This window comes from Rhea americana, unplaced genomic scaffold (genome assembly GCF_003343005.1).
Source record: "Rhea americana isolate MKP2758 unplaced genomic scaffold, rheAme1 scaffold_107, whole genome shotgun sequence".
NCBI classification, from domain to species: Eukaryota; Metazoa; Chordata; class Aves; order Rheiformes; family Rheidae; genus Rhea; species Rhea americana.
Genome location: NW_028185117.1, coordinates 1,965,556 through 1,991,510, shown reverse-complemented (window position 1 = coordinate 1,991,510; position 25,955 = coordinate 1,965,556). Strand labels below are relative to the sequence as shown.

Genomic DNA, 25,955 nt, shown 5'->3' with positions numbered 1-25,955 from the left:
AAGCGTACAGTCAAGCGGCACACGGCACCATATATAAAATAGCAATGTATAAAGTAGTCAATTAGTTTCAGCGTAGGGAATCAAAGAACAGGCCGGAGTCAGAGGCAATATAATGATGTCCACGGTGGTTATTTTTTAAAAATATATTACACAGACCGTATTTGTGAGCACTATTAAAAAAAAAAAAGTTTACCGTCAACAAAAATAAATGGGATCTTGGCATTCCTCCCAAGGGAATGCTCTGAACTGGGTTTCCCCTTCCGAGACTGTTTTTCTCATTAATGCCGGGGCGTGAAACGGCCGTGGCGAGGGAGGATTGCCCGGGCAGGCGCACGTTCACGACCTCCGTTAGCCTGCAGCGTGCACGGTGCGCGTCGCACCCGGCCGGTTCCTCCGGGAGAAGCGTCCTCAAGAGCACCGAGAGTTACGGGGCGGGCAGTCGAGAGCAGGAATTTTTCACTTCCTACAACATCCGCCGCCATCGACAGTTGTATTCTGCCAGTGCTTTGTAACTAAGGGACGGAGCTTCAGCAGCCACAAGATCTACGGAGGTCGGTCCTGCTGGCCAGAGCGCCGGCAAGCAGCAATCCTGGAGCACGGCTGGGAAGACCTGTGCAGGGCTCGACCAGCGTCCTGATGCCGTTAACTGTTGTTTAACGTCAGCCCGAGCCTCCGACCCATCCGTCATTAGCAGACTTGCTTTTTCTCCCGTTTTAGACGTGAACCCTCCAGGGCAACGGACACTCTTCATTGTCCTTTTGGCTGAAGCCTTGTACAATGGTGGCTTTGACCCTTGGAAGGGTTTTAGAGAAGTTTAATATTACTTTTTCCTAGTAGAGGCTGCAATACTTCATGTTGTACATCATTGCAAGCACCTGCTCATAAAATCCATTCGCAGTGCAAGATGCTTGGCTTGAGAACCATCACTGGCTTGGACAGATTAAACATGACGTGAGCCAAGCTCAGATGGAGCAGTGGGAGGGAAAGGAGTAGCCAGCACTGGAAGGCAGTGGGACATGTGTCCCAAAAGGCTGAGGAAAGAAGAAAATGGGCAGGATAAAGAGCTGTAGCTTCACATTGAGGGTGGATTTCTAAGAGGGAGCAGAAGCTGGAATGCCAGGGTAGGTGCGGAGGAGAAGCGTGAACTTGAGGATGAGCAAAGGCCTCCTGAGGGTCTCGGGGAGGGGCWGTGTGCACCCAAAACAGCAGGAAAGCCACGCCGCAGAGGTAGAGGGAGAACTGGCCCGCTTGAGGGGATGCGTTTTGCAGATGGGGACTGGGGGCAAGGTCCACAGGAGAAATATAGGAGAATAAAGGAAAAACGATCGGTTTGGGCGGAGGAGAGAGTGGCTGCGGAAGGGTGCTGCRTATTCAGAAGTCCCCGCGTTGACTAAGCCGTACGGTGGGGGCGAACCAGGACGAGCTCGAAAGGGTGGGGGGTTTAAAAAGTGCATATGCCCGCTTATGGCCTAAGGTTTATGCTTATCTTTAAAGCTCCTCCGYGTTGCGGTTGGTTAAACAATTGCAGCTTGGTGTAGATATCTTGCGCGTAAGCTGACAGGGTTGACACTGTGAGCGTTTTGCAATCATTTCTTTAATTAGCTGGAGCTCTTTGGGGAGAAGTTTATGAAATGGCATACTCCCAAAGTCAGATTTAAATCTGTTTTGCTCTTCTGATGGAGGGTTCATAATGCAAAGCGTTTAAAAAGATGCAAGCGAATGAAAAGTGACAAAAGCCCTTCTCCTGAAATGGGTGATTCCTCAGTAGCAAACACACCGCAGTGCAGGAAGGGAAGTTACRCTGGGGAAATGACCTACAGAAGGGGAAACCAGAAGCAAGTCTACGCAGCTGTCTTGCCTTTTTCTTTTCCTTTTTTTTTTTTTTAGCTGTACTCCCCCTCGGTTTTCTTTCAGTTTGATGTTAAGCATCTCCTTTGCCCTGAGGTTAATTCGTTTTCTAACAGGTAGTTATTTTTCCAAAGGTGCTGGTTACTGGAGCAAACGAAGGCCTGAGCCTGGGGGCGGGCAGGTGCTGAACCTCGTTTGGTGCACGGGTTCTCGCTCCTGGGACAACCTTGGAGCACTGCTCTGGGGCGTTTTGGGACCGTTGCACGGCAAACGCCTCTCCTTACCTTTCTGCTTCCACTGAAACGGTTCCCGATGAGGAGCTTCGCCTGCCCACTGAGCCCGCTGGTACGTCAAGATCTACCCGAGTCTTTGGTTAGATCGAGTCCCGTCCATAGCAATGCTCGGGTACCTGAAGTCTCTAATGCTTTTCATACCGTATGTATGAACGTGCTGGTGATACTGTAGGATTAGTCGCTCCACGCTGTCACARATATATCTAGTTTCTGTAGTGATTGTCCACTGCGGTGCCCTGTAACCTTGGGGATATTTATTTGGTGTACATATCCAAAGAAATGGGAAATATTCTTTTGGGTTCCTTAGAAGCTCGAGGTTTGGCTGTAAAGAAAAAAGACAATTGTGGAGCTGGCCGGTTACTGCTGACGCGGTGTAATTAATGCAATGGGGTTTCTGAAATGAGCAGCCAATTACAGAAATGCGTGTCCTGTCCCGTACACACAAAAGAGAAATGGGACACCTACATGTCTCTTCTTTGTTGTACTCTTTGGGCACTGCTGTTGGTAATCTGCACACATGGCTAAAATATTTTGTGCCRACAGTTTATTTTTTGGGAAGAACTGGCATGAGAAATGGCACAAAGAGCCCAAGGAGCATTGACTTTTGCAGTTGGTAGCTAGCAAAATTAGCATCTTCTTTCTGTTTTGTTTGCACAGACAATTCTAAATTAGCTCCAGGACATAGGCTCCYGGAGGTGTGTTTTCATTTTTTAAGAGCACATTGACAAGGGAAGGGGGGGAAGTGGTAGTGCCAAGYATTTTAGCCCTGTTCATAGGCTGGCTCAAAGCTGCAAGTCTCGCAAAAATTCAATACAAGCGGAAAAGAAGAAGAATGTGGGAGGAAAGGCGAAATAGGAGAAAACAAAGAGCTGTGTGAACAGCTAATTAGTATAGATTGCATCAGCTATGCAAGAGGTGCTGAGATGATACCGAACGTGCTACATTAATAGCYGGGACGGAGGAATGGATGTGCATGCTGAGCATGGTAGCTTCTCCTACCCACCAGCACTGCTGTTTTGAACGTTTCCTAACACAACAGTTGCTTTTTCTGATGTGACTCTACTGATCCCAAATGGTTTTGAAATGGTAGGCTGCTTTAAAACGGGACGGTACGTTTTCCTCCTGTCTTGCCAGGTTGGTGCGGGAGAGCGTCCCTCTCTGGTGGGCCGCACTGAAGGAGCATAAGTAGGTTCAGGTGCAATAGCAAAGCATTTGTATTGCTGCTGGCACTGTTGTCGGCAGGTTCGAGTGGACTTTGATTGAATGATGTATAGTAGTAGTACCCAGCCCCCACCCCCAAAAATTGTCTGATACCTGCCTCGAGGTTGCTACRTGGCACAGAGATCAGGGGGGCTTTGATCCCTGCAGTGTGAGGAGAGATTACATCCAGGAGTTTCAGAAAGTGGCTCTCAGTTCTGGGCACTTAGCCACTGTGTCTTGTGGCGGCGTTGAGCTTTAGTCTCCTGCTGTCTGGTGTTTGAAGTGGACCYGCCACTGGGCACCTTCCTAGTTTAATGTGGGTATAAGGATGGCAGGATTGGGTAAGACCATACGTCTGTCTAGCCTGGTATCCTGTCTCCAGCCCTGATCCATGGCAGATTCCTAGGGAAGAGAATAAGAAGAGGGTGAGACTTCTTAGGCTTCCTTTCCAACCACTACCGACTTGGGATGGGGCTTGCTAGAGGAAACATAGTAGAAGCGGCCGCTAGTGAAGAGCCTGAGTTACAGTCTTGGGGTTTGTCCAAAACCGAATCCCATTGGAAGCGTGGTGGTGTTTCTAGGCCATCCGTCTGATCCACCTTTCCATCTAGTCCCTAAGAAATCCTCCCTAACATATGGAAATGCTCAGTTGTAGAGACATAGCCTCCAAATACTCACCGCTGGCACGCTGCCAGCCCCAGAGTGGTGCAGATGTGGGGGAGAGGTGGTCTGTGCTGGAAACCTCAGTAGCACCAGGGCACGAGAGCTTTAACTTGTGGTGGAAGCCTCAGCATCTGAGTCATTACTTGGACGCGTAGCAAAACCTGCCTGCGCCCTGACTCCTTCCACCCAAAGAGGCCGCCAGGCCGTAAAGCAGCATCTCCCCAACTCCTACGCCATAGAGATGTGAGTAACAAGCAGCTTCTGTTGGCTGTAATTGCACTTGAATTAACCAAATGCCTGCGTGGTTGGTGGCTCCTGCAGCCCGACACGGCTCCTAGGGCCTTGGAAACCTCGCTGCTCTGCCTCGCAACGGTTCCTGTGCCAGGCAGCATCACGGGGCACAGCGCTCTTGGCATAACGCTAAAATGACTTGGCAAGGAAGCTCCAGAGGCTTAAAACTCCTGCCCCAGCTGGGATGCGTAATGATCTCGCTACTTGCGCTCATGGAGCTCCCCTTTGTGCTCTGGTTTCTGACGAGTTACTGGTTTTTTGCACAGCAAGAAGAAAGAAAGGCAAAAGGAGAGGAAGGGGGGGGAAAAAAAGGGAAGAGGAGTTGGAAACGTTCAGAGCAATTTGCAAGCAGGGCTGAGACACGGGGCTGCCTCTGCTCCGCSTGTCCTCAGGGTGGTAGTTCAGCTGAAAAACCAAAGCAGGCACCTCAACTGTTTGAAGGACTGACTGTGTTTTTTTTTAAAAAAAAATATATATATAGTTGCTTGCCTTTGCTGGTTGCCATGATTTTGGGCAATGATTGCCGTGATATTTGTGGCATTGCAGGTGCCAAATATAGATGTACACACTTATGCGCACACACTTTACGAAGATGTTTCTCTTAGTCCACGTAGTGTGGTTTTTTGGGGAAAAATATGTCTAGAATCAAAGAGAGGCTGCCCAAGGAAGAAGGTRGTATGTTCAGTCCAAGTTCAGGCGTCGTCTTGAGCCTAGAGCGGTCTGGTGGTGGTGGTCCGGCTGGGTTTGAGCTCKAAGGTACCAAGGGAAATGTGGAGCGGGGCACCGTTCTTCCAGGGTGAAAAACGCGAGAGAAACTGGCTATTTTGGCAAAAAATTGCGGCTTGGACTGATGCTCCTCCTGTCTTCCTCCAAAGAGATGCTGGTGGTCGYGCACCGCTTTTAATGGCCAGGATCTGGGGCAGAACGGGAAATATGGAGGGAAATCTGCGTTACATGAGTCAATGTTGTACGTATCCCGATACGTTGTATGAACTGGGGGTAGCAGTGAGGATAATAAATTTGTTTCATTTTTAGTTTTGCTGAATGCTCCTTTTCTGTGCTGAAAGAGAGCTTTTCTTTTGCCTTTGACACCTGTAGCTGTTTGCTGCACCAGTGAAAACAGAGGGTAAAAATATAACTGTGATAATTGAGTAGTATTTTGTACCAACTGTGCCTTCACTTTGCCCAGGCAGAAAATGACTAGATGAGGTACAGAAAATCAGCCTCTAAATCCTTAAAAATCGTGGGTTTTTTCTGCATCTACTGATTTTCCATTGTCCTTGTTCATTAACAGARAGCAAAATGGATGAATTAGTGTTTAGCTCCAGGCAGCTGTTCCTCCAACTTCCACAAGCTGCACATGCTGAGATGTTTGGGATACTTTCACTTGCAAAGACATTATAAAAAAAGAAGAAGAAGAAGAAGAAAAGAAAAACCCAGCTTCTGTCATTGCTTCTGCTTGTTTTTTTTTTTTTTTTTTTTTTTTTTGAAGCAAGGGAGCCCACTGCTGTGTTTTGAGCCCAGCTCCGATCGTGTTGCAGCCTCCAGGCGAGGTTTCTTCCCTAAAATTGGCTTTTGCAGGGCTCCTTCCTCTTGGTCTCCAAAGATTACCTGAACCTCAGCCGCCAGCTATTGTGTTTTGTGGGACCTTTGCAGTTAAGAGCATCCTGGGAGTTGCTACTTGCTACATCTGTCCTGCCRGGGCATGTGTGAAAAGTACTCTCCAGCATGATGCTGGGAGATGTTTGAACTCAAAAGAGCGATGGGGAYACGTTGAGCCTAACGCGGTGGAGCAGCGAAGGGACTGTGATGGGCATCTGGCACTCACTGGGAGGAGGAGAAGCTTGATTTATTTACGTGWAGTTGGTGGCCACATTTTTGCATATTTGGGAGGGTGGGGAAGGGTTGTGGATTAATCAACCTGTTGTGGGGGATTGGCAGGAGATCTGTGAGASTCAAATGTTAATTTATGGCCCATAGGGGAGAAGGGACGTGGTGGAAGTTTCTCCTGTTGCAGTGAACGTAGCTGGAGGAAGGAGAAAAAAGATACCTGGCAGCAGCGAGTCAAGCGAACCATCCACCACTGAAATCAGAATCAGAGCCTTCCTGATTTTTTTTTTTTAAGAGGTTAAAAAATTATTTCCAACGGAAGCATTAGCCTTGCTCCTAAAGCAGGTTGGAGAGCAGAGCCAGGCAGGGAGGCAGCCGGCAGAGGGGACGCTGCTGCCGCCAGAGCTGCGGCCAGGCAAGGCCGAGCCCTTGATCCCAGTGGGAATGCGATTTGGGACCCTTTGGTCCACGCGGAAAACAGCCCGGAGCGGTTTGGGATACAGATGGTGTGTCGGAGAGGAGCGTTGTTGATACGATGGGTGGCTTTTATGGGGAGCAGGGCTTTTTAAGCTGCTGCTTTTCTCCCTTTCTGCGGTTGATTGCAAGGGGAGAAGAGGCTTATTTTATATATTAGCTATTTAGACACTAGAGATAACTCACAATGCCTACAACTGAACTCATCTCTGATTAAAATTTAATTGCTCCCCAGCTTCCACTAGTTACTTGCATTAACTTTCACACCATCGGAAAGTGCTCATCAACCAGCGCTGGATTTAACAGGAATTTGGCAGATGTTAGTGAAGTGCTGGAGGAAGTCCAAACCACAAGATCCGCAGCACATAATATGCTTGAAAATTTGCTGGCAGCTGAAAGGAAAACTGAAAACCTGGAAATGGCAAGAGGTGGCCGCAGCTTTCTTCTAACCAAACGGCCAAAATATTGCATGGGCACCTCCAGCACCTGGAACACCAGCACAAGAAGTCAAGAAGCGTCATGTGTCTTTGTGAGCTGCAAAAGCAGCAAATTATTGGCTTTTAGAGTATTGTATTTGAGGAACATTTGTATCTCCATGGAAATCTTCAAAAAACATTCTGTTCTGAGGCAATTTAGCAAATCAGCTATGTTTTATAAATCTTGGGTTTTCATCACAGATTTTCCCTCGCCTTGAGGACATTTATTCAGAAACAGGGCCCTTATTCACCCAGAGCTTTTTTTTTATTATTATTATTTTCCCTTCTGTTGCATATTCCCCACCTCTTGGTCTCTATTTAGTGRCATTGCAACCTTTGCCACTGCTGCTTTTAGACATATGGGAGCAAAATTAAAATTTAGACTGGTACAAGGCATTTTCAAGGAAACTCCTACCTGCGTTTAAATATAACCACTTTAAAAGTTAGCGTCTGTCGTATTCCAGCACACACAAATATCTCAACAGTGGCTGTGGCAGGAGTTTGTGTGGGGAAAAAAAAAAATCTTGCCTTAAGCCTTTCTCAATTGAAAGAGTGTTTGGGGGAGGTTGCGCGAGAGATTAAGGCTGATTGAGCCCTTGCTGGGACGGAGCTGATGGCCGGCACAGATAGACTGGGATCGCCCTTCCGTTATTGCAGCACTTGATCCCTTCTAGATGATTTCATTTGTTCGCCGGTAGATAGCAAAACACGTTTCATGTGCTCGTGAGTCCAGCCTGGGCTCAACAGGTCTGCGTTGCTAGGTGGGAGCTGCTCAGAGGAGGTGCTGCATCCCTGCGTTAATCCTGCCTCATCTTTTGGTGCTGCTCTGGCTTTTTCTCATCTCTGGGAAAGCACTTTAGTCCACGCTGTGCTTTTAAGTGCTGGCTTAGATCACCTTAAGCCGAGGCTTAGATGCCTTACTGCATTGGGGACTATATGCAGCCCTGAAGCTGTAATAGCACGTTAACAAATTTAGTATGGTTTTGGAGGTAYGTCGCTTATTATTAATACCTGTAGCCTTTTTATAGAACTAAAGAGAATCAAAGCACTAGCAAAAGTATAGCTGTCTTTCAGGTCTGGTGGAAAGCCCGTCAGTGGTCCATCTCCCACTGCAGTTTCTGATGATTTYGTGATTTCTGGAGCGCGTTATCCGACGCAGTTCAGAAATACGTGGATAGAAATAATATTTCCAGCGGTGAAAGTTGTTAAAGAGCTGATAACAAAGGACGTTTTTCAAACAACCGACTTGAAGCTCTACCGGTGGCACGGGAGGCGGAAGGTCCACGTAGGCTGTTGCAGGGCTCCTTGCCAGCCGAGTGGGGAGAACTAGGGCAGCGCCGTCTCTCTGCAGTTGTTCCAGAGCAAATCTGAAGCAGATGTTCCTCAGCGCCAAGATGCTACTCTAAGCACAAGTGCTAATCTGACTTGACCATCATAAACGCTGGTCCTGCTGCTCATTTTGTCCAGCCAATGCAGAAATCATACGTGTACAGCAGTAGCAAGCAGTGGGAGTCTTTTCAGCTAACCTGAGCTATTTCAAGTTTGATGCACGGGCTAAACTATTTGCCTGGTTTCCCTCTAAAGTCGAGGGAGAGGGGCATATCTAGAGACATAGCCTGGTTTAGAGGAGAGTGCGCTAGAATGTGATGTCGTGTGGATCCGTGAAGTGGGTGGCTGTGATTTACCAATGGTTATGAATGTTTCAGGTGTGGTGGAAAGACATCGAGGGAAATGGGCACCTTCTTCCTTTTTTTTTTTTTTTTTTTCCAAATCTGACCTTGCATGGTAGATTGGACTCAGCATCTAGGGCAGTTCAAAGGGAAAACAAGACTCAGACTGCCTAAATAATCTGGTACTCAAAAGGGCTGAGTGCCAGGCAGTGCTTCTTGAGGTCAGTGGGAGATGCTGCTYTTGTAATACGTTTAAGAATCAGACTACTTGTTCAGACGCTAGCACCGGGATCCTGTTTAGGAGGGTCGTGRCATATGTGTCGGATTCATTGTGTTTGCATTTTTTGTTTCCTATGGGAAAATAAYGGCATGCAGAAATTGAGGGATGTGCCATTTTCACAAAAATCATTGCCGAACGTCMTTTGTGCCATCACCACGTGTCAGCTGCGTGTCTGCCGTAGCCAACCCAATCTTGGTCGCTAGGGATAGTGTGAAACCAAGAGATATTTCACAGAAAAAATAATGCCGGTGCCTTGTTACAAGGAGCCTTGTTAAAACAGGCCTTTGTGTTCCCATCTTGCTGCACGGCAGAGCGGCAGGRAAAGACGGGCGTCATGGGAGACATCCCTGAAACATCGCTTGTGTTGTCAGCCATCAACTGGAAATYTGTGTTGTATAAAATTCTCGCCTATGAAAGATTCTTCAAGATGGGTTATTAGCAGATTGACTGTCTCAGGACGTGCTTTTCTCAACGTGCTCAGTTAGTGGTTGGCAAAAGCAGGTCTTTGCCTGGAGTTTTGATGGAGTACATCTTATTTAAAGGGACTTGAATCGCAAAGGTTTTTGAGTTTCAATGTTGTCTTCTCTTTTCAAAAAAAAATCACTGTTAAAGGATACTAATTATATTGAAACAGTGCAAATCTTCTATTGCCTCGTTTTTTTCACGGGCTATTTGATCCGATGCAGTTAACTCTAATTGCAATTTGTTTTGTGGAGGAAGAAGAGCACATACAAAAAGAGAAATAGGCTCCCAAACAGAGCCAGTGGTTTTGGGGGTGGGGAAATGAATGCTGTTTCCACCTCGCAATTGGAGTTTAGCGCTACCCTGCTGGTTATGGCTCTCCAAAGAAGGAGAAAGTGGTAATTCAGCAAATATCACTGGTGGGATGTAGCCCCTTGGCTGGGAAGAAGGCTCCTCCTGCTATATCCTGCTGCGCAGGAGACTCTGGTGCCGGATCCTTCAGAAAGTAAATTGTTGATAAATGCCTGGGGTGTTATGAGCTTTATTTGCCCTCAGTGCCCAGGTGAGCACCCTTTGGGCCATTAGGTCCCTACCTGCAGTTTATCATGAAACTTCAAAGTAGGCACTGGGGCTCTGTAACCCTCGGCAGAAAGGCCCCGTATCTTCCCCGCTCCTGCGCAGAAGCACGTAAGGGGAAGGAAAACCATTTTATATCCCTAAGTGAGAGTTTTATAACCTGAAGTGATAACGTCCTGCATCCCTGAAGAGCCCTGCACCGGACTGCAAAGTTGCCACTACTGGACTTTGCTCTTTGGGTCAGACGTCAAGGTCAAGGACGCACCCAAAATCGTTGGCCTTGGTTACCCTTGGTGCTGGTGTTAAGGCAACTGAGAGGCAGGCATGAGCCTGAGGAAAGCTCCGGGGCGGGGGGAGATGTTTGTGGGTGGCAGCTCTCTTTTGGAAGCAAAAAGCAAATGGAAAGCAACACAGTGATAACTGGCAGAAGCAGCTTGTTGCTCAAGGGGAAGGTGTAAAAGGAGTTTTGGAGCCCCGGCAGGTGAGATGCATGGTGATAAGCTTTGAAACTGGCATGAGATGAGGAAAAGAGCTAAAAATAGCAGTTTAAGATCCTCCTTGGTGGAGGTGAGCCAGCCCCACGGTGGAGAGATCCACCTGCGCACCAAAAATGCTGTCGGCTTTTCCCGCTTGGGGCTGGCAGAAGGTCCCTGCAGAAAAACAGTCTCACTGGAGCTCCTGGGAAAAAATATTCTGTGACTCTGGTTAGCCTGGACTGCTTTCATCCAGGTGATGAGTGGCTTTTGCTATTTAGATACTTCTTCAATGTAAGTAGGGTAAAGCAATCGAGAAAGGGCCCTCTTAATATTAACTGTAGGAGGAAAGAAGTTGGTGCTGGTGCTTTGCTTCATTCTCATTTTACATTTTTTGCTTCATGCTCATTTTACTCTTTTCCTCACCCTGCAGCACTGTCCTGTCTTATTCAACGCACTCTCATGCTGGGTCAGTTTTTCCATATATATATTTTTTTAAAAAAATTGGGTAAACAACACAGCTTGGACTTGCCTTGACTTGATAGGAACAGACAAATAATTTTCTGTTGTATTGTTATCAGATTCTTGCATGCTTCAACTGGCAAACAGATTGTCCAACATCCTTGAACAATATTTGCTCAGAGAGCAGCAGAGAAAAGGAATCTAATACCTGCTTTTAGCTTCTGCTCTTTCCTTGTGCTTTTTAACCGGTTTTCTTTGCGTACCATTAACGTTTCCTTTCTATCAGAGCACATTCAGCTGAAGTTGCTTAGTCGGATTTGTTATCTGTTGAGTGCTCACTCAATGTTAAAAGTTGGCTGGACGGGGCACTGATTTTTCTCCTTGTCTTGACGCCTTTTCCTCTCCCTTGCACGCGTTCAGCCGGCACACTGTCATGACGATGAGCCATCTGAGGAGCAGTTTATCACTTAAAATTTGAGGAGCCTTCCAGGGTTTTTGYTTTTGGATGCATTGAGTTTTCCCCGAGAAGCTGCCTTTCTGTATTTCCAAAGACAAAGTCTCCGCCAGGCAGCATGGGAACGATGCTGGAGCTGGAAATGATGCACGTTGCTTAAGTAAAGTTGCGTCTCACTTGGTTACAGTACGTTGCTTCACTGGAGTCTGCTTGGCCAAGCACCTTCGTGTCTGTGAGATTTCCGTGCGCTTTGCTCTGAGCCTGGGCTGGAGACAGCAGCAGTTTAACTGAATCAATGTCCCTGTCTTAGCTCAAATGTGAAGTTTAATAAGGGAAAATAACAGCTTAATTTGGAAGAAGCCTCTTGTTGGCCAGGCTTCGTGCGGGGCGACTGTTGCCAAGAAGATTGGGTGGTTGTACATTGTACTCAAAAGTGTGCTGTAGACATAGAGCTTGGCAGAAGAGTGGTGCCTTCAGTCCAATACCGTGCGTTAGCGTCAGACCTTTCAGAGGGTGACTCCACCGCAAAAGGAGCGGGGAGATAACCTGGTTTGAGAGAAGGGCTCCTTCCGTTGCATGATGGACAGCGCTCTTTGGAAGAGGAAGACATATGGACTTCTGGATATATGGATGTATGGCTTGTTTGGTGTGGAACTTGTCCCACTTGTCCTCCATCAGTCTGTTTTGGGGATCCACGCTGCACTCCAATCCTAGATTTTTTACTTATCTGTGTACAGCCTTACCAACAAAATGTTYGAAGAAAAGGGGAGCAAAATGTTGAAACACTTGCAAAAAATCACTTAAAGTTCAATTGCTTGTCGATGGCAGCTCTTCCTGTTCATCCAGTAYGCTGACTCTCTGAGACTCCTGAATCAAAACCTCTCTCTTCAAGCACGGATACTTTTTTTTTCTTTACAGGAACAATCCACGCGGCAGCTGAACAGAGCGCGAGAGCCATTTGCCGCTGCAGTGCTTTATCCTTATTTGCAGTTTACGTTTAGCTGAACTACTCCAGGTTGGCATGCCGATCAATTCTGTGTCTCTGATCAATAATTCGTTAGTCTCTAGCCTTAAAAAAAAAAAGAAAATACCCCAAACCTTGCCTAAATTTTATTTGAGGGCTTGCTTACTGCTAACCCTGAGAGTCTGCAGCAGATGACCTTCTGCTCCTTTCCCACCCCAAGCCTGGCTGCCATACTGGCAACTCTGTTACTGCATTCATTTCCAAAATGAGTTCAGTATTGTGTTCTGGTTGTTAGCATTCCTGGTCTGACAGATTTCCTCTCATTATAAATTACTCTGTCTGTATCAGCCACATGCTTTTTCTCATTTACATTTAAGATAATGGAAGAAGAGTTGCTTTTGATGACATAAGTGAGCTAGATTTTGGGTTAGCATTGTTATAAAATGAGAGTTCTGCCTGGATAATGTAAAATATTAGAGATTTTGAAGTTTTAGTACCTATAAAGCAGCGTTGCAGTAACTAGAAAAACTAATATACTTGCCCACAAATTGATGAGACTTCTAGACGCACACATGGAACGTGAAAGGCTCGAGGCTAATAACATTACAGGTCCCAACGCGTGGAATAAATGGTTCGATGTAAAATACTTACAAAACAAAAACATTTCAAAAGATTTGACGTTGAAGAGGGAGAAGACTAATCGCAGTGTAGATTGGTGCATTTATTTTACGTTGCCTGGGAGAGTTGCAGAATGAGGTCTGGGCTGTGTGCTGGAAGCGCTCAGCCGCTCTTTAGCGCAGTGTTGTACCGCTGGTTCTCTGCTGTGCTTCGAGTAATACCTGAACAGCGAGTCTCTGGCGTATCTGATCCAGACTGCATGCCTCCTTTGGCTTCTTCTTCCCTCTCTCCCCATCCTGCTTTTCTCTAATATTTTTGTGTTGCTCATATAACAGTATTTTCACGTTTAGCTAAGCAGTAGGTAGATTTTTAAGATATGTGCGCTGGACCAGGTCAGGCTTCTCTCTTTCCTCTCCTCTCTCTTATTTTTATCCCCCCACAGGTTGAATATATGTATCTATTTTTTTCCCATGCTTGAGATGTGATTCTTTGGATCAAAATATCACATTTTTGCTGTGCAGTGACATCCAGTACTTAAGTTTATTGATATATATATTATGCAATGGCAATGAGATKACATAATTTAAAAGAATCTAAAGGATATTGTTTATTCTTTCTATTTCTGTATCTTCCGATCTGCTTTTCTTTGCCAATTTCCAGCTTCTTCTCATGCTGACGATGTTAGGAAAGGTGCAGAAAGCCCTTGTCGGACTCCAGATGGGTCAGGCAGGGTGTAGACTTAGGGGCTGAGGGTACAATATGGAAAAATAGATGTTCTGGCACACCAGCACCTGGTGCCTCCATGCATTTAGTTTGGACCACAGGGCACCTAGGCTGGATGTGTGCAAAACCAACTGCCAAACCTGGGGAGGTAGGTGCATAGTTTCTGCTGAAACTGCGTTGCATTGCACCACCACCGTTCGCTTGCTTCCTCCCTCTTTTCTGTGGACCCAATTCAAAGTTATCAGAGTAGTCTGCCTCGTCAAAAGAAGAAAAACATGCTTACCTTGCCATGTGCTGGCCTGGGCTAGCTGCTAAAAAGAAGAATCTGAAGGGTGGCAGGTGGAAAGCTAGAAATCAGTGTAAAGGTTTTTCCACCTTGTTCTTGTGGTCTTTGCACCTTGTTGTTATGTTGACATCTTGTAATCAACCCTGGGATAAAAGTTTGAAGCTATGTGAAAACGAGTAGCCCTTGATGAGTCAAGCAAGTTGGGTTAAGCTTCCTTTTCTGCAATTCTGGATGCCGTTCCTTGCTGCATCTCAACTCCCTGCTCTTGATTTTCGGCTGAGATGACTAGCTGCAGCAATGCCCCGGCCCCGGCCCCTTTTTTTTGGGGGGAGGGGCGGGGGGGGTGCTGGTGGTGCCCCAAGTTGTGTCCATGAGAACGTAAGTCAAAAATGGGAGTCGAGAGCCTTGGAAGCGTCACCTGGTTCGTTCCGACTTCAAGCTGCAGAGCGCCAGATAGCTCTAAAACAAATGCCGTTGTTAGAAGAGCGCTTTAGAAAACATTGGCGTTTCTGCGTAAGTAATGATGAGTTTTGGAAGGGAGCTAAGGAGCACTTCAGGGTTTGTCAGGGAAACTGCTTTATTTCTTCAAGCAGCTGAACGCTGACGTTGTCACAGCGGAGCTGGGGTTCCCGGGCCTCGGCTGCCGTGGGATTGATTGCACCGTGCCTTCTTTCTCGAGACAGCGGCGCAGTGCAATTGGGTTGGAAATATTAATACAGAGATCACAGGAGTGTAGCTTGGGAGCACCGAATCGCTGGGAAYTGAGAACACTAATCTGTACTTTTGAAAGCTGTCCAATTCCTTTTTTTATTATTATTATTTACAGCCTTTGAACCTTTTTGCAAATTGGAAAGTAACCATCCAGCCATTCGCAATCAGATTATGATATGTTTAAAAGAGACCAGGGCATTTATCCGAATGCAATTGGCCATCGTGCTGCCTAACATCTAGTTTGGAGATATTACACGCTCAGATGAACAGGGACTGTTTGAAGATGACAGTTTTCTCTTATTAAAGTTGTTGCCGTAGCCTGCACTGAAAAACACATTTCAGTTAATGGGGCAAGTGGCGACTTTGCTGAGAGCGCCTTTGGCCCCTGGAAGAGCTCACCGAGATGATCGGGCAGGTCAGAAAACGCCAGGGCGTAAGCAAGCGTTTTATGGCTCCTTAACTTGCTTCTACTCATTGCACACGCTGAGGTGGAGAACCGCCAGGGAAGGGCTGCATMCAGCCGGCCCCAGCGCTGCAGAGCGCGCGGAAGTTGAGAGCATGGTGTCCAACCAAAGACGCAGAAACGGGGGCAAAAAGCGGGGAATACACGTTACGTGAAGTTGCATCAGTTGCCCAAGRGGCAGGAAAAAGCGTTTTTCCCTCTTAGCACTTGCTTACGTATACGTGCGCTTGTTCTGCATAGAAACTCAAAGTGGTGTGCACGGAGATGGCATGCGCGTAGTTTAATTAATTTTTCCTTTTAAAAATGCAAGCAACCCTGAAAACCTCTGAAAATTTACTGCCTGCAGTAAATCTCTTGAAGCCGTACGCGTAGTGCTCGTGTGTCCGTACTCTAGCACGGCCTGAACGAAAAGCTGACAGCACCTGCTATTGAAATCCAAAGTGATTTCTGTAGCCAAGGGGTACAAGGGAATTCCTGCTGGGTTTCTCTTGAATAGAGTTTGAAGTGCTTGCGTCGGAAGACAGCGCACAGGATCTGCACCACTGGCTCTGATGGATGCGAGTCGCGCCAGGGGATGGAGGTTGTTCGGGAGGTTAGAAGTTCACGGCATAACGTTCGGTAATAATATGCAGCTGCTGTGCCCTGGAAAAGAGATTGCATGCTTTTCTTTTTTTTTCCCCCGCCTGTGCGAAATAACATGGGGATTAAAAAAAAAAAAAAAAAAGTAGTCAGGATTTATATGTTAACATATATAAATTCAAACTAAATTCAGCCGCATCTGACAGTCTTTTTGAGAACTAGAGCGATTTAAAGCTAGATTGCTCCAAAATAGCTCTTGAACTGAACTCTCAAACCTATTAGATTAGTCCATTTATAGTAAATCCTGATGTACTGTCTATTAGATCAGCTCTTCTGTAATTTTTTTCTGTTTACCAGGGCTCCTGTGGGCATAGTTCGTCTGCATTTCCAAAAGCATTACGGCATGACATTGAAGAAATGCTMTATTTTTGTGGCTAATACATGGTGGTTTGGCTAGATTGCCGCTCGAATGTTCAGAGTAACTTGCAGAAGGCCAGCAATAACCGTTTGTCATTAATGCTCTGGCTGGATGGTGCTGAAAGGTATGAGAGCTTCAAGAAGGTGGATTAAGCAGAGGGTCCTGGGTAGGAAAATTGAGGCAAGATTTGGGCAATGTATTTTGTAGCTGCAGGTGGATAGAGGTGGACCGTGGTCATGTTTTAAGTAGGATTCAGTGACTTCTTGGGGAAGATACGCTCTTCAGAGAGAAAAAAGGAGCTTCTTTAAACTCAAATGACAAGTAATTTGAGGATATGACAGTAAGAGCTGCTGGGGCCAGAAAAATATTAAGCACACACACACACACACATTAAAAAAACCTTACAAAAGCGTAAAAGTTGATATTTCATCAAAAAGCAACCAAGCTGCTGGTTGGCATTCATTTTTTTCAGGGAAAATCTGGAAGTTCACAGTAATAGCTAACATGTTTTTGGCAAAGCTTGACCTTTTGATGGGATGTGTGTAACGATTGTGGTTACACTGGTTAAGTTTTGAAAATGTTTGTGGTTAGAAACGTAAAGTTTTGATTCAAGGTGGCTTTGGTAGGCGTAGTTTGGAAATTGGCCCCGGGCGATTGCTGCTTTGAACGTCCTAAATATCTCACTGAGGTTTGTGGTGCAGTGAGAAAGGAAGAGTTTGGGCAGATTGACTGGACTTTAGCCTATTACGATGATTTCACACRCTTCAGCTCTTGTTCTCTGTCTTTAGGGTTAATTTAAAATGCTCAAACAAAGATATGGAGGGGGAAAAAAAGTGTATTAAGTGWTTCCAGCTTGAAGCACAATAAAAGAGCTGAGTTTGCACTGTATCTTGGACCACAGCGCTAAGTTTCTCCCTGGTAGGTGGGACTCACTTGACATCTGGCTTGGATCCATTGCAGCGTCCATCAGGGCTTGGCAGTATATTTGCACGTGGGCAGGGTGGCCTTGGGCACAAATGCAYGATCCGCTACCGCAGGACGTAGGGCTTTCGTAGTCTTCCAGAAGGGATTTTTCCACTTAAAGCTGGTCCGCAAGGGAAATGGATCTTTCTTTTCCCAGATGCAACCASCTCTCCCTCTATGTCGAACTTTAGGTAAGGGGAGGGAGCAGGGGAAGAGCAGTGTATCTAAAAGACTACATTTGTATTTCATATGGCTTTTTGTGGGTCCAGGACTACGTGTGGCTATGTTGAAGACARCACGGTTGTGTTGAACACAGTGAGGCTATTGCATATTTAATCTTTTTCCCCGTTGATGGTTTTTGCAAGCCTTTTGTCAGTCTCGGTTGATAAATATTTAACAAGGAAAATTAAAAAAACTTCCAAAAGCACGGTGGGAACTTTTACATTCACATACGATTCTGGCACGGCTTGCTCGAATCACAGCCTGAGTCCGTACAGCAGAGGGCTGTTCRGATGTTTGGTGTGAGCCAACTTGGCCCTCATCTGTAGTTAAAAAAAAGTAAACAAATAAATAAAAATCACAGTTTCTTTCAAATACATGAAAGGAGCTGTACGTAATTTGGGAGCTCATCTCACCTTGTTGATTCTCTGTGCCATAGCTCCTCGGTGGCACCGACATGCAGTCTATGGTTTTCCAGTGGACGTTTGACATGAGATGGTTTTGCAGGGTGAGTCTTTCGTGGTGCAGGCTTAGTATGATGTTGCGATCGAGCAGGGGCCAACAACGGGATTGCTAGAGGCGTGTTCCTACARCTCCCAGGGATGGCACTGCCCATGCAAGGCTCGACCTAGGCACTCCTAGGCTCTGGTGTTCCTTTGCTGTCGACGTAAAGGACGTTTGGAGAAAAGCTCCAAAAAAGGAAAAGCAAATAGKAATGTATTCATTTAAAATAATTATTCTTTTCTAGTAAATTTCAGAAAATATTCTGAAATGGGTTAGAGAATGCCTGTAGAAAACTAATTCCCCTGGGATGTGTTTATGTGACAGGGAAGAGAAAAGSRGCTGTGATTTCTTTCTTTAAATACRATCTTCCAACCGCATTAGGTTTGGGCTTTTTGTGTGTTTCTTCTTTCAAGATTTGCCTAAACCTTCATATTGCTATGTAAATACGACTTGTACCATCGTTCAATAGAAGAAGAAATGGAGAAAAAAAGAAAGGAATACTGTAAGCCAAGGCTGTATTTGCCAAATATGAAAAGGGAAAAATTAGCAGAGAGGGAGGGAGAAACCTTCAGGTTTTGTGTTTCTCGCAGCCTTTCTGAATTAGGAAAAGCTATATTTGTCCTAACGTGGCAGCAAGGCACATAAATATTTGGGAATACAATTGCAATAGAAGAACATTAGTCAGAGTCAACCAAAAAAGCCCTCTCCCGTGTCTAAGAGCACCAGGAAGAAGTCCTGCACTGTGGGACATGGGTGATTTTGCACAAGTTGCAATCTCTTTGTGGTTTTGCTTGGACCTGAGAATCATTTATATGTAAATGATCCGGATCCTCCTTTTTCTTCTAGCCATTTAACTTGGTCTTAAAGCACGTAGTTATATGAGCAAAATCTGCTAGAGGTGCTAGAGGTATTTCCAAAAACACCGTGCCCCAGGATATTCGATGATTGTCAATGAAAAACTAGGCTCAAAAATGCCCCCCCTCGGGCGCGCGGACCGGCGGGAGCTCCTTGGGTGCTCTGCAGTTTCGCGAGTCAGCCCACCTCTTCTCTTGGCTAAATAGGGACGAGTGTGACCCGTTTTCGGGACCTGTTAGGGAAAATATTGTCTGTCTTTGTGAGTTTGAGCTAGTTACTCTTCTCTTCTGACTGTTTGAAATCTCTTCCTTATCCRTATATGCTCACAACGGACTGTGTGAATGATTTTAAGGGTGATTTACCAGCTTTTCCTTTGAAACTGTGTCCACGATGTCTACTAAGTACCTGTGCAGCTGTAGCGCAAGGCACAGGTCAATTTGCACATGGAAAGTAAATCGTTATTACGTACGGAAATGGGAAAATTTCTGCAGGTCATAGCTATTGAACTAATCATCATTACTGGGAAGAAATGAAATATGTACTTGTGGCAAGACCTGCTATAGTGAAAACAGGTAAAACTTACTGAAGTTCTCTGCAAATTTTAAGCCTCCCAGTAACATCCGTTGGAAATCATGTCCCGCTCGGTAATTTAGCATGGCTTTGAACAGCAATTAGAAGAAATCTGTCAATGTCTGCAGGATTTTGCTGTGTATTTTTTGGARTTCATCCAAACCCGGGACTCGTAGTGAAAGCGAGGTGGCACGAGAAGGCTGGAAAATCTGATCGGCAAGCAGTGAGATTGCTGAAACACCTACGTTTCTGAAAACTTTGAGTGCTCCTCACGTTTTTGTGTACACATGCGCATAGGCTCCCGTGCTGACCCACCGTGGTGGGGAGCTGGCAGGAGAGGGCCCTAACCCAAGCAGAGTAAAGCCCCTATGGACATTACTGACCAGCAAGGCCTTCTGGTGGATCAGAGTGAAATGGCTATCTGGAAATTAAGAAATCGGAAAAATAACAGCGCAAAGCGTGTGGACAGAGCTGCAAAGCAATTAAATTAACAAGAGAAATGGGAAGAGCAAGCAATTGCTGCACAGGCATCTTATATATTGTTGCTCATAAAAAAGGTACAGTGCATCCCAAAAAGCTCCTCTGTCCACTGGTTCATCATCTGCCTGTTGGCTCAGGACTCGGGAGACCTGATTTTGGGTTCCCCGTGTGACCTTGATCAGGAGATTTAATGCATATTGCACAATAGCTCTTTTTTGTAGAGGCCAGAGGGAGAATATAATGTAGTTTTCTGAGGGAGTTGGGATTTTTAAACGAAACATTTTCTTGCACAAGAATGCTGATCCCTAGGAAAATGATGTTTATGATGGTTCTGACTTAGTTTGGAAGTTTGAGGGTTTCTCGGGCTTGCAATGAAATTGGCTAAAACCAGTGAGAGCGTTGCCTCAACTGCTGTGTTATCGATTACTCTGGGGTGGGAGAATTGCTCACAGTGCCACGGGCTTGGCGGTGGGGCATTTTTTTTAAATTACACAAAAAAAAAAAAAATCAGGACAGAAGACCTGCTATTCTGCAGGGAAAGCAGGCATCTATGTAATTTCAGTAGGTTTGACTTGGGTGAACATCAACCTGAACTCCAGTGACAGCAATGTCATTATACATTAATAACTAATACTTCACTAATAGCAAGCATGGTCTGCTTCTCTGGACCTAGAGGAGATGAAAGTCTCTGCTCTCTGGAGCTTACAGGCAAGGCCTGCTGGATGGTTTGAGGTGGTTCATCTGGGCAGGAGGACAATCCTTGCATTTAATTTTAATTTCTGGCTAGCCTGGAGTTCGCACATGGCTATAATGAACAAACTCATATCCATGTTGCTGGGCATGGAACTGCTCTGATATTAAGGGAGGATTTAGGGATGCTAGGAAGAGGTGGCAGCGGGTTTTAGGGAAATCTCAGGGCGTGGGGATTTAAGAAGTGATAGACGGAGGTGCCAGTGAGTGACGGCAGATGAGGAGGACGTGTGCTCTTACGGCTCTCGTTGCATCTTCGTTTGTCTGCAGCCGGTGTGACTTGGCCCTTACAAATTTTGCAGGAAACCGTCACTCCATGCACATCTTAGAAGTAGTGCCCAGCACAGCCGCCTTCCTTTTTTTCCTTCTTTCCCTTCCTCTCTCTAATCCGCTCTTGCCTCGTTTCAGGAGCGTCACCGTCAGGAGCGCTGGGTCTGGGGAGCACCCCCAGCAGCACCACGGCACGGGCGGCCACCAGCAGCACCGGCCGGCCCACCACCGCCTCGGCCGCGGGCAGGAGGAACAGGAGCACCAGCACGCCGTCGCCCGTGGCCAACGTCCCGGACGAGGTGACCACGCACCCGCCGCCGGCCTCCTCACAGCTCCCATCGGCCGGCACCGAAAGCTGCGACCCCGTGGAAGCCCGCGACGTTATGTGGTCTCGGACCCGGCAGGGCCAGGTGGCTAAGCAGCCTTGTCCCATGGGCTCTATTGGTGAGTCGAGGGGTGGTGGGACAAGGTGAGCCACCTCTGTAGGTGGCTGGCTTGAACATGGACCTCTTGAGCGTCTGCATTCTCACTGGTGGAGTGTGCTGATGGCTTTTGGCACTTACATGTTACTTTGGGGAAGTATGGCCAGTGGCCTTGGAAAGCGCAGCTGCACCAAGGACCCAAGCCTAAAGGTGCTGAGCACCTTGTGCAGGGTCTTGGGCATCCCAAGCTCCAACCGTGAGAGAGGAAGACCACTAATCACTTTGTGGGGTTGAGCACCGATAGCCAAAGAGACCGTTCCTCTACAAATATTTTATTATCCCCGCTCTGCCTGTAATTGTAGTCTGCAGGCTGATTGACTGGTATGTTGATGCCTGAAGTTTTGCTTATTTGGGGGGGAAAAAATCAACAAAACTCGTGTTTTGACAGCACTCCCTACTTCACTGTTTACGTTTCGAAGGCTGTGGCCAGCACTTCCAAACACGGGTATTCCCAGCTCAGGCTCCTGAACCTGTGCGGGTGATTTTTCCAGACTGCAGCCAGCATCCAACATGACCAACGTGGAGAGCAAGGGGAAGACTAAGGCGAAATCTTTCCCAGTGGTCTATTGTTGGTTGGATATTGCTTCTTTTCTTTCACCCTTCCCCTCAGTTGCTGGTTTCCAAAAGGTTGCTTTGGAAAGCTTCTGTCCAAACTAACACGTGGTGGAGTGAATAGTGGATTTTGGCACGTGGTTCACTTGACTGTATGTTAACAAGTGCAGTTTGTAGAAAGTCTTTATTTTTCAAGCTAGTCCTTGTACAGAAAGCGGAGGAAATTGCCTGAGAAGCAGAGGCTGGAGGGATCTGGCTTGCAAAGGAGACTATTAATACTCTGCTCTGCTGCCTGGGGGAGCCGTTTACATTTTGTGTATCCTAAATCTGACTCTAAATTCAGGGAGATCAGTCTGGTAAAATGTATGTAAAGTATGAGGGGAATGGAAAGGAGTGAGCAGTGAGAGTAGATAAAGAATATTTTTCTCTATCTTTCTCAGCCCTACTTGATAAATTTAAGTGTGCAAAAAGCCTGTCGTATAGTTCCCAGAGAGAGGAGAGTCTGCACTGAGCAAGATGAGAAAGAAAAGAAATAATGCAAAGGCAAATTAAGGCTGGAGGCAGGGAAGCGTTTTCCAAGCACAAGGGCTGTGAGCCTGGAGCATCCCTGCAGGGAAGCGAAGGGTCCTGTTGCATGAGTTACGGGAAACTTGACTGGATGAAAATAATGTAAGGAAAAAAAAAAAAACTTGTTGACAGGGGATGGTCTGGAGCAGGCGATAAGCCTTCCCCATCTCTATTTTCTGGGATTCATGGGATTCTTTAAAAGATGCAGTGTATTATTCAAAGCCATAAAATCTGTAAAACAAAACAGCAGGGGACGAAGAAGTTGGGGTCAGATCCTGGCACACCATCACTGGGATAGAGTGGGCGAAATGGCCTTGGGTGCTGACCCAGCTTGCGAGATCCAGCTTTAATTTCTTGCTCCCTAGCAGCCATCCTGCCTGGCCTTGGGCGAATCCTGTTGGATGTCTCCATAGTTTCTGGCTTGTGACCTGGAGATAATATCCCTGTCCTCGCGAGTCTGTTACGCCTAAGCACTAAGGTCGTGGGAGATTAGGACGCTGAGATGACTCAGGAGCGTCCTCCTGAGGTCTCAGGCTTGGTGAAACGAGGCCTGCGAGCCTGGGTGCCGATGGAGAAATGCAGCCGGCGGCACTGAACGCAGCAGCTTTCCCCTTTGCAGGTGTGGCGACTTTCCGGTGCCTTGTGCCCGACGGGACCTGGGACCCCCAAGGACCAGACCTCAGCAACTGCTCTTCTCCCTGGATCAACCACATCACGCAGAAGGTAAAGTCCTTCCCACGCGCTGACTGCACCACCTCTGTGCATGTCCCTTGCCTCTGTTCCCTGGTTGTTTTCACGACAACCAAAGCGCCCAACAGTCGCAGTGGCTGTGCCAGCTCCTAGGCATGAGCCATGGGTAGCTGCGAGGAGAAAGCAAGACTACAAAGATCCTATGGAAATTAGGGCAAAGAGGATGAGGGAAAGAAAACGCAAGGGTCTGGAGAGTGGAATTAAACCAGAATGAATGACATGGCTTGCCGGTGGCAAGGAAAGGAGGAAGAGAGAGGAGGGGGTGAGTGGACAATATGGAAAACGCTGAGTTATTGCAAAGGGAAACTTTCCCTTTCACACGTCCCCAGGGGTTTTCTGCCTTACAAGCACAAGATAGACCTTGTAGTTGAGAATTTTTTTTACCAGACAAAGGCAGACTCAGTGTGACATGTTTGGATCATGCTACTGTCTTTCTTAGGTTTTAACTTCTTTTATTCCTAAGCTGTAAAAGGGCTGATGGAATAGAAAACAATGCTGCAGTAATGCTTATCTTTTGAGTCTTAAGTCCCTTGATGAATGTTTTGTAACACTTCATCATTTATCAGTGTTAGAAGTGCATTAACATGTGACAATAGAAGTTCAAGACAAGCAGAGCTCATTTGGTGGCAATATGTTGAGCGTTTTTGTTATTAATGCACAGTGGTGCTTTCAGCTGATTTCATTCCAGAGACCAGATGTGTGTTTACGCCACAGCGTCTGTGGGCTGAATCCTTCTTATTAGCAGTCTGTGCAGATCTATTCGCTCCTAATAACCAAAGTAGGAGAGCCCTGGAGGTACCTGCTAGCTCTGCCGCTGGGTGGTGGAAACATCAGGCTCCCGGTGAGCTGAGCAGCGGGATGGCGCAACCTCTCCAGAAGAGACTTTTTCTCCTCCCCGTCGCCCACGTTAACCTGTGAATCGCTAGCGTGTGCCCTCCTAATCACCCTATCAGGCATAACGCATAACTTGTCCCTCACCAAAAAAGAGGGAAAGATGTTAATTACCACGGGGCTGCTCCGGCACGGCCGTTACCGAGCCGGTGGCCCTTCTGTGCTCCGCAGGAGGGTGAGTAGCTCTCCCGGCGCCCCATCAGGCTGCCTGATTAATAAAGATTGCTTTTGCTGCCGCTAGCAGCTGTGCAGCTCTTGTTTTATGACCCACGTACTTACGCTGGAGGGGTTAATATTACTTACTCTCATCGTAATTCACCCAGGCAGCTGGGAGACCTCTTGCTGCTCGGTGAAGATGRCTAGGCCGTTAGCCACTGGCAGAGGGAAATAATAGCCTGCACTGATGAAATCTCCACCAAGGTTAGGCTTATTTTATTTGAAACCACAGCTATCATTTGCGCAACGAATGAGTTCCGTTTAATTTGTTAGGCACTTTCAAAGCTGGCTAAAATTGAAGAGCCAGATTTTCGGAAGTGTCCAGCAGGCCACAACTGGGACTGGACTTTTTTTTTTTTTTTGGTATGCTTTTTCTGGAGGAATTCAGCCATGTTCAGCTTTGGGAACCTTCTGCCACTCAGTGGAAAGACTAGGAGAAGCTGCCACATAGCTCTGGATCCAACCTTTGGTGCCTGAGCAGGGATCTGTTGGCTTCTTGGGACYGCGTGGCCCAAGTGCTATGAAGAGACACTACAAAGGGTCAAGCCTTTCCGTGAGCGACTTTGGAGAGGAAAGCCCTGCCAGAGTTTGTGGGGCGCTTGTGTTGGGATTTGCATTCAGTAGGATCCGTATCGCAAACACTGGTTTTAAGTTATTTGTGAAATTCCCAGTTACGTCGTGGTTTCCCAGCCTGAGCCGGAGGCTGGGAGGTCGTCACTGCGCTTAGAGGAGGGGTCTGATTTATCTCCGTAAAGGCGTGCTGAGGTCTCGTGTCCCTGCTGCGTCTCGGGGTGCTTCCCTGCTCCAAGCCTGCTGCAGGACTGGACTGCCTAATGGTCCACTCTGGCAGCTCTCTCAAGCTGGGAGAGGAGCCTTCTTGCTCTAGAGCAAAGCCAGTTCCTCCTCTTGCTGCTGTGGTGGTAGGTAGAGGAACAGGTAGGTAAGCCATGACACAACGGCAGGGAGAAGTTTGCACCCAGCATCTCAGCTCTCCTTCCTCCCCAGCGTTCTGTGCCTCCTTGGCCAACCATCCCGCAGCCTCCGCGGTTGCGGCATAGCTCACAAAATTGGCAGAAACGCYGCTTTGGCAGCTGGGGCTCGTACCTACTCACTGTGTCTTTGCTCTTCATCTGCTTCTGTCTCTCAAAAATCCCCTGCTGGGTCCAAGCTGCTCAAGAAGATGGGTGATAGGTCCCCTGTAGGGATTGCAGTGAAGCTGGAGAAGCTGTTAGGGGACRGGCATGCTTGCTTTCATGTTTCTGTAGTGAGGTAAGGATTACTACTTACTTCTTTTCTTTCTCCCGCTGAGCTCTGACTGTATGCTGGGTGTTTGCCCACTTGCATCATAGTATTAGGTTTTACAACCCTCTATTAGCTTCCATTAGAGTTATTGTGCTTGATGGAAGATCAGAACAAATGTCTGCTTCAGCAATTCATTGGCCCCCTGACATTTACTTTAACTTTATTGTTGGTGCCTACTATGCCCTCGTAACGTAGCAGGAGAATAAACTTGCCAGCGCTATTGAATTATGCACTGCTACGTGGGTTATTTCTAGAGTCAGGCAGTAAAAGGAAGCAAAAAGGTCATCTTTGGATACATTGCACCGTCCTCATCATGAGGTCATACGTTCAGCCTTAGACTGTTTGCTTTACCTCTTGCTTTCATCAGTAC

The 25,955-nt window shown here is 46.8% G+C and overlaps 1 protein-coding gene across 5 annotated transcripts in view; it reads left to right on the top strand.

Moving 5' to 3' along the window:
• ADGRL3 (adhesion G protein-coupled receptor L3) overlaps positions 1-25,955 on the top strand; it is a 359,836-nt gene that overhangs the window by 246,526 nt on the left and 87,355 nt on the right. For all 5 annotated transcript variants that reach the window (XM_085310378.1, XM_085310354.1, XM_085310370.1 and 2 more), the window contains 2 exons: positions 20,964-21,269; positions 23,046-23,149. In XM_085310378.1, coding sequence (XP_085166504.1) covers positions 20,964-21,269; positions 23,046-23,149 — 410 coding nt within the window. The remainder of the gene's footprint in view (positions 1-20,963; positions 21,270-23,045; positions 23,150-25,955) is intronic.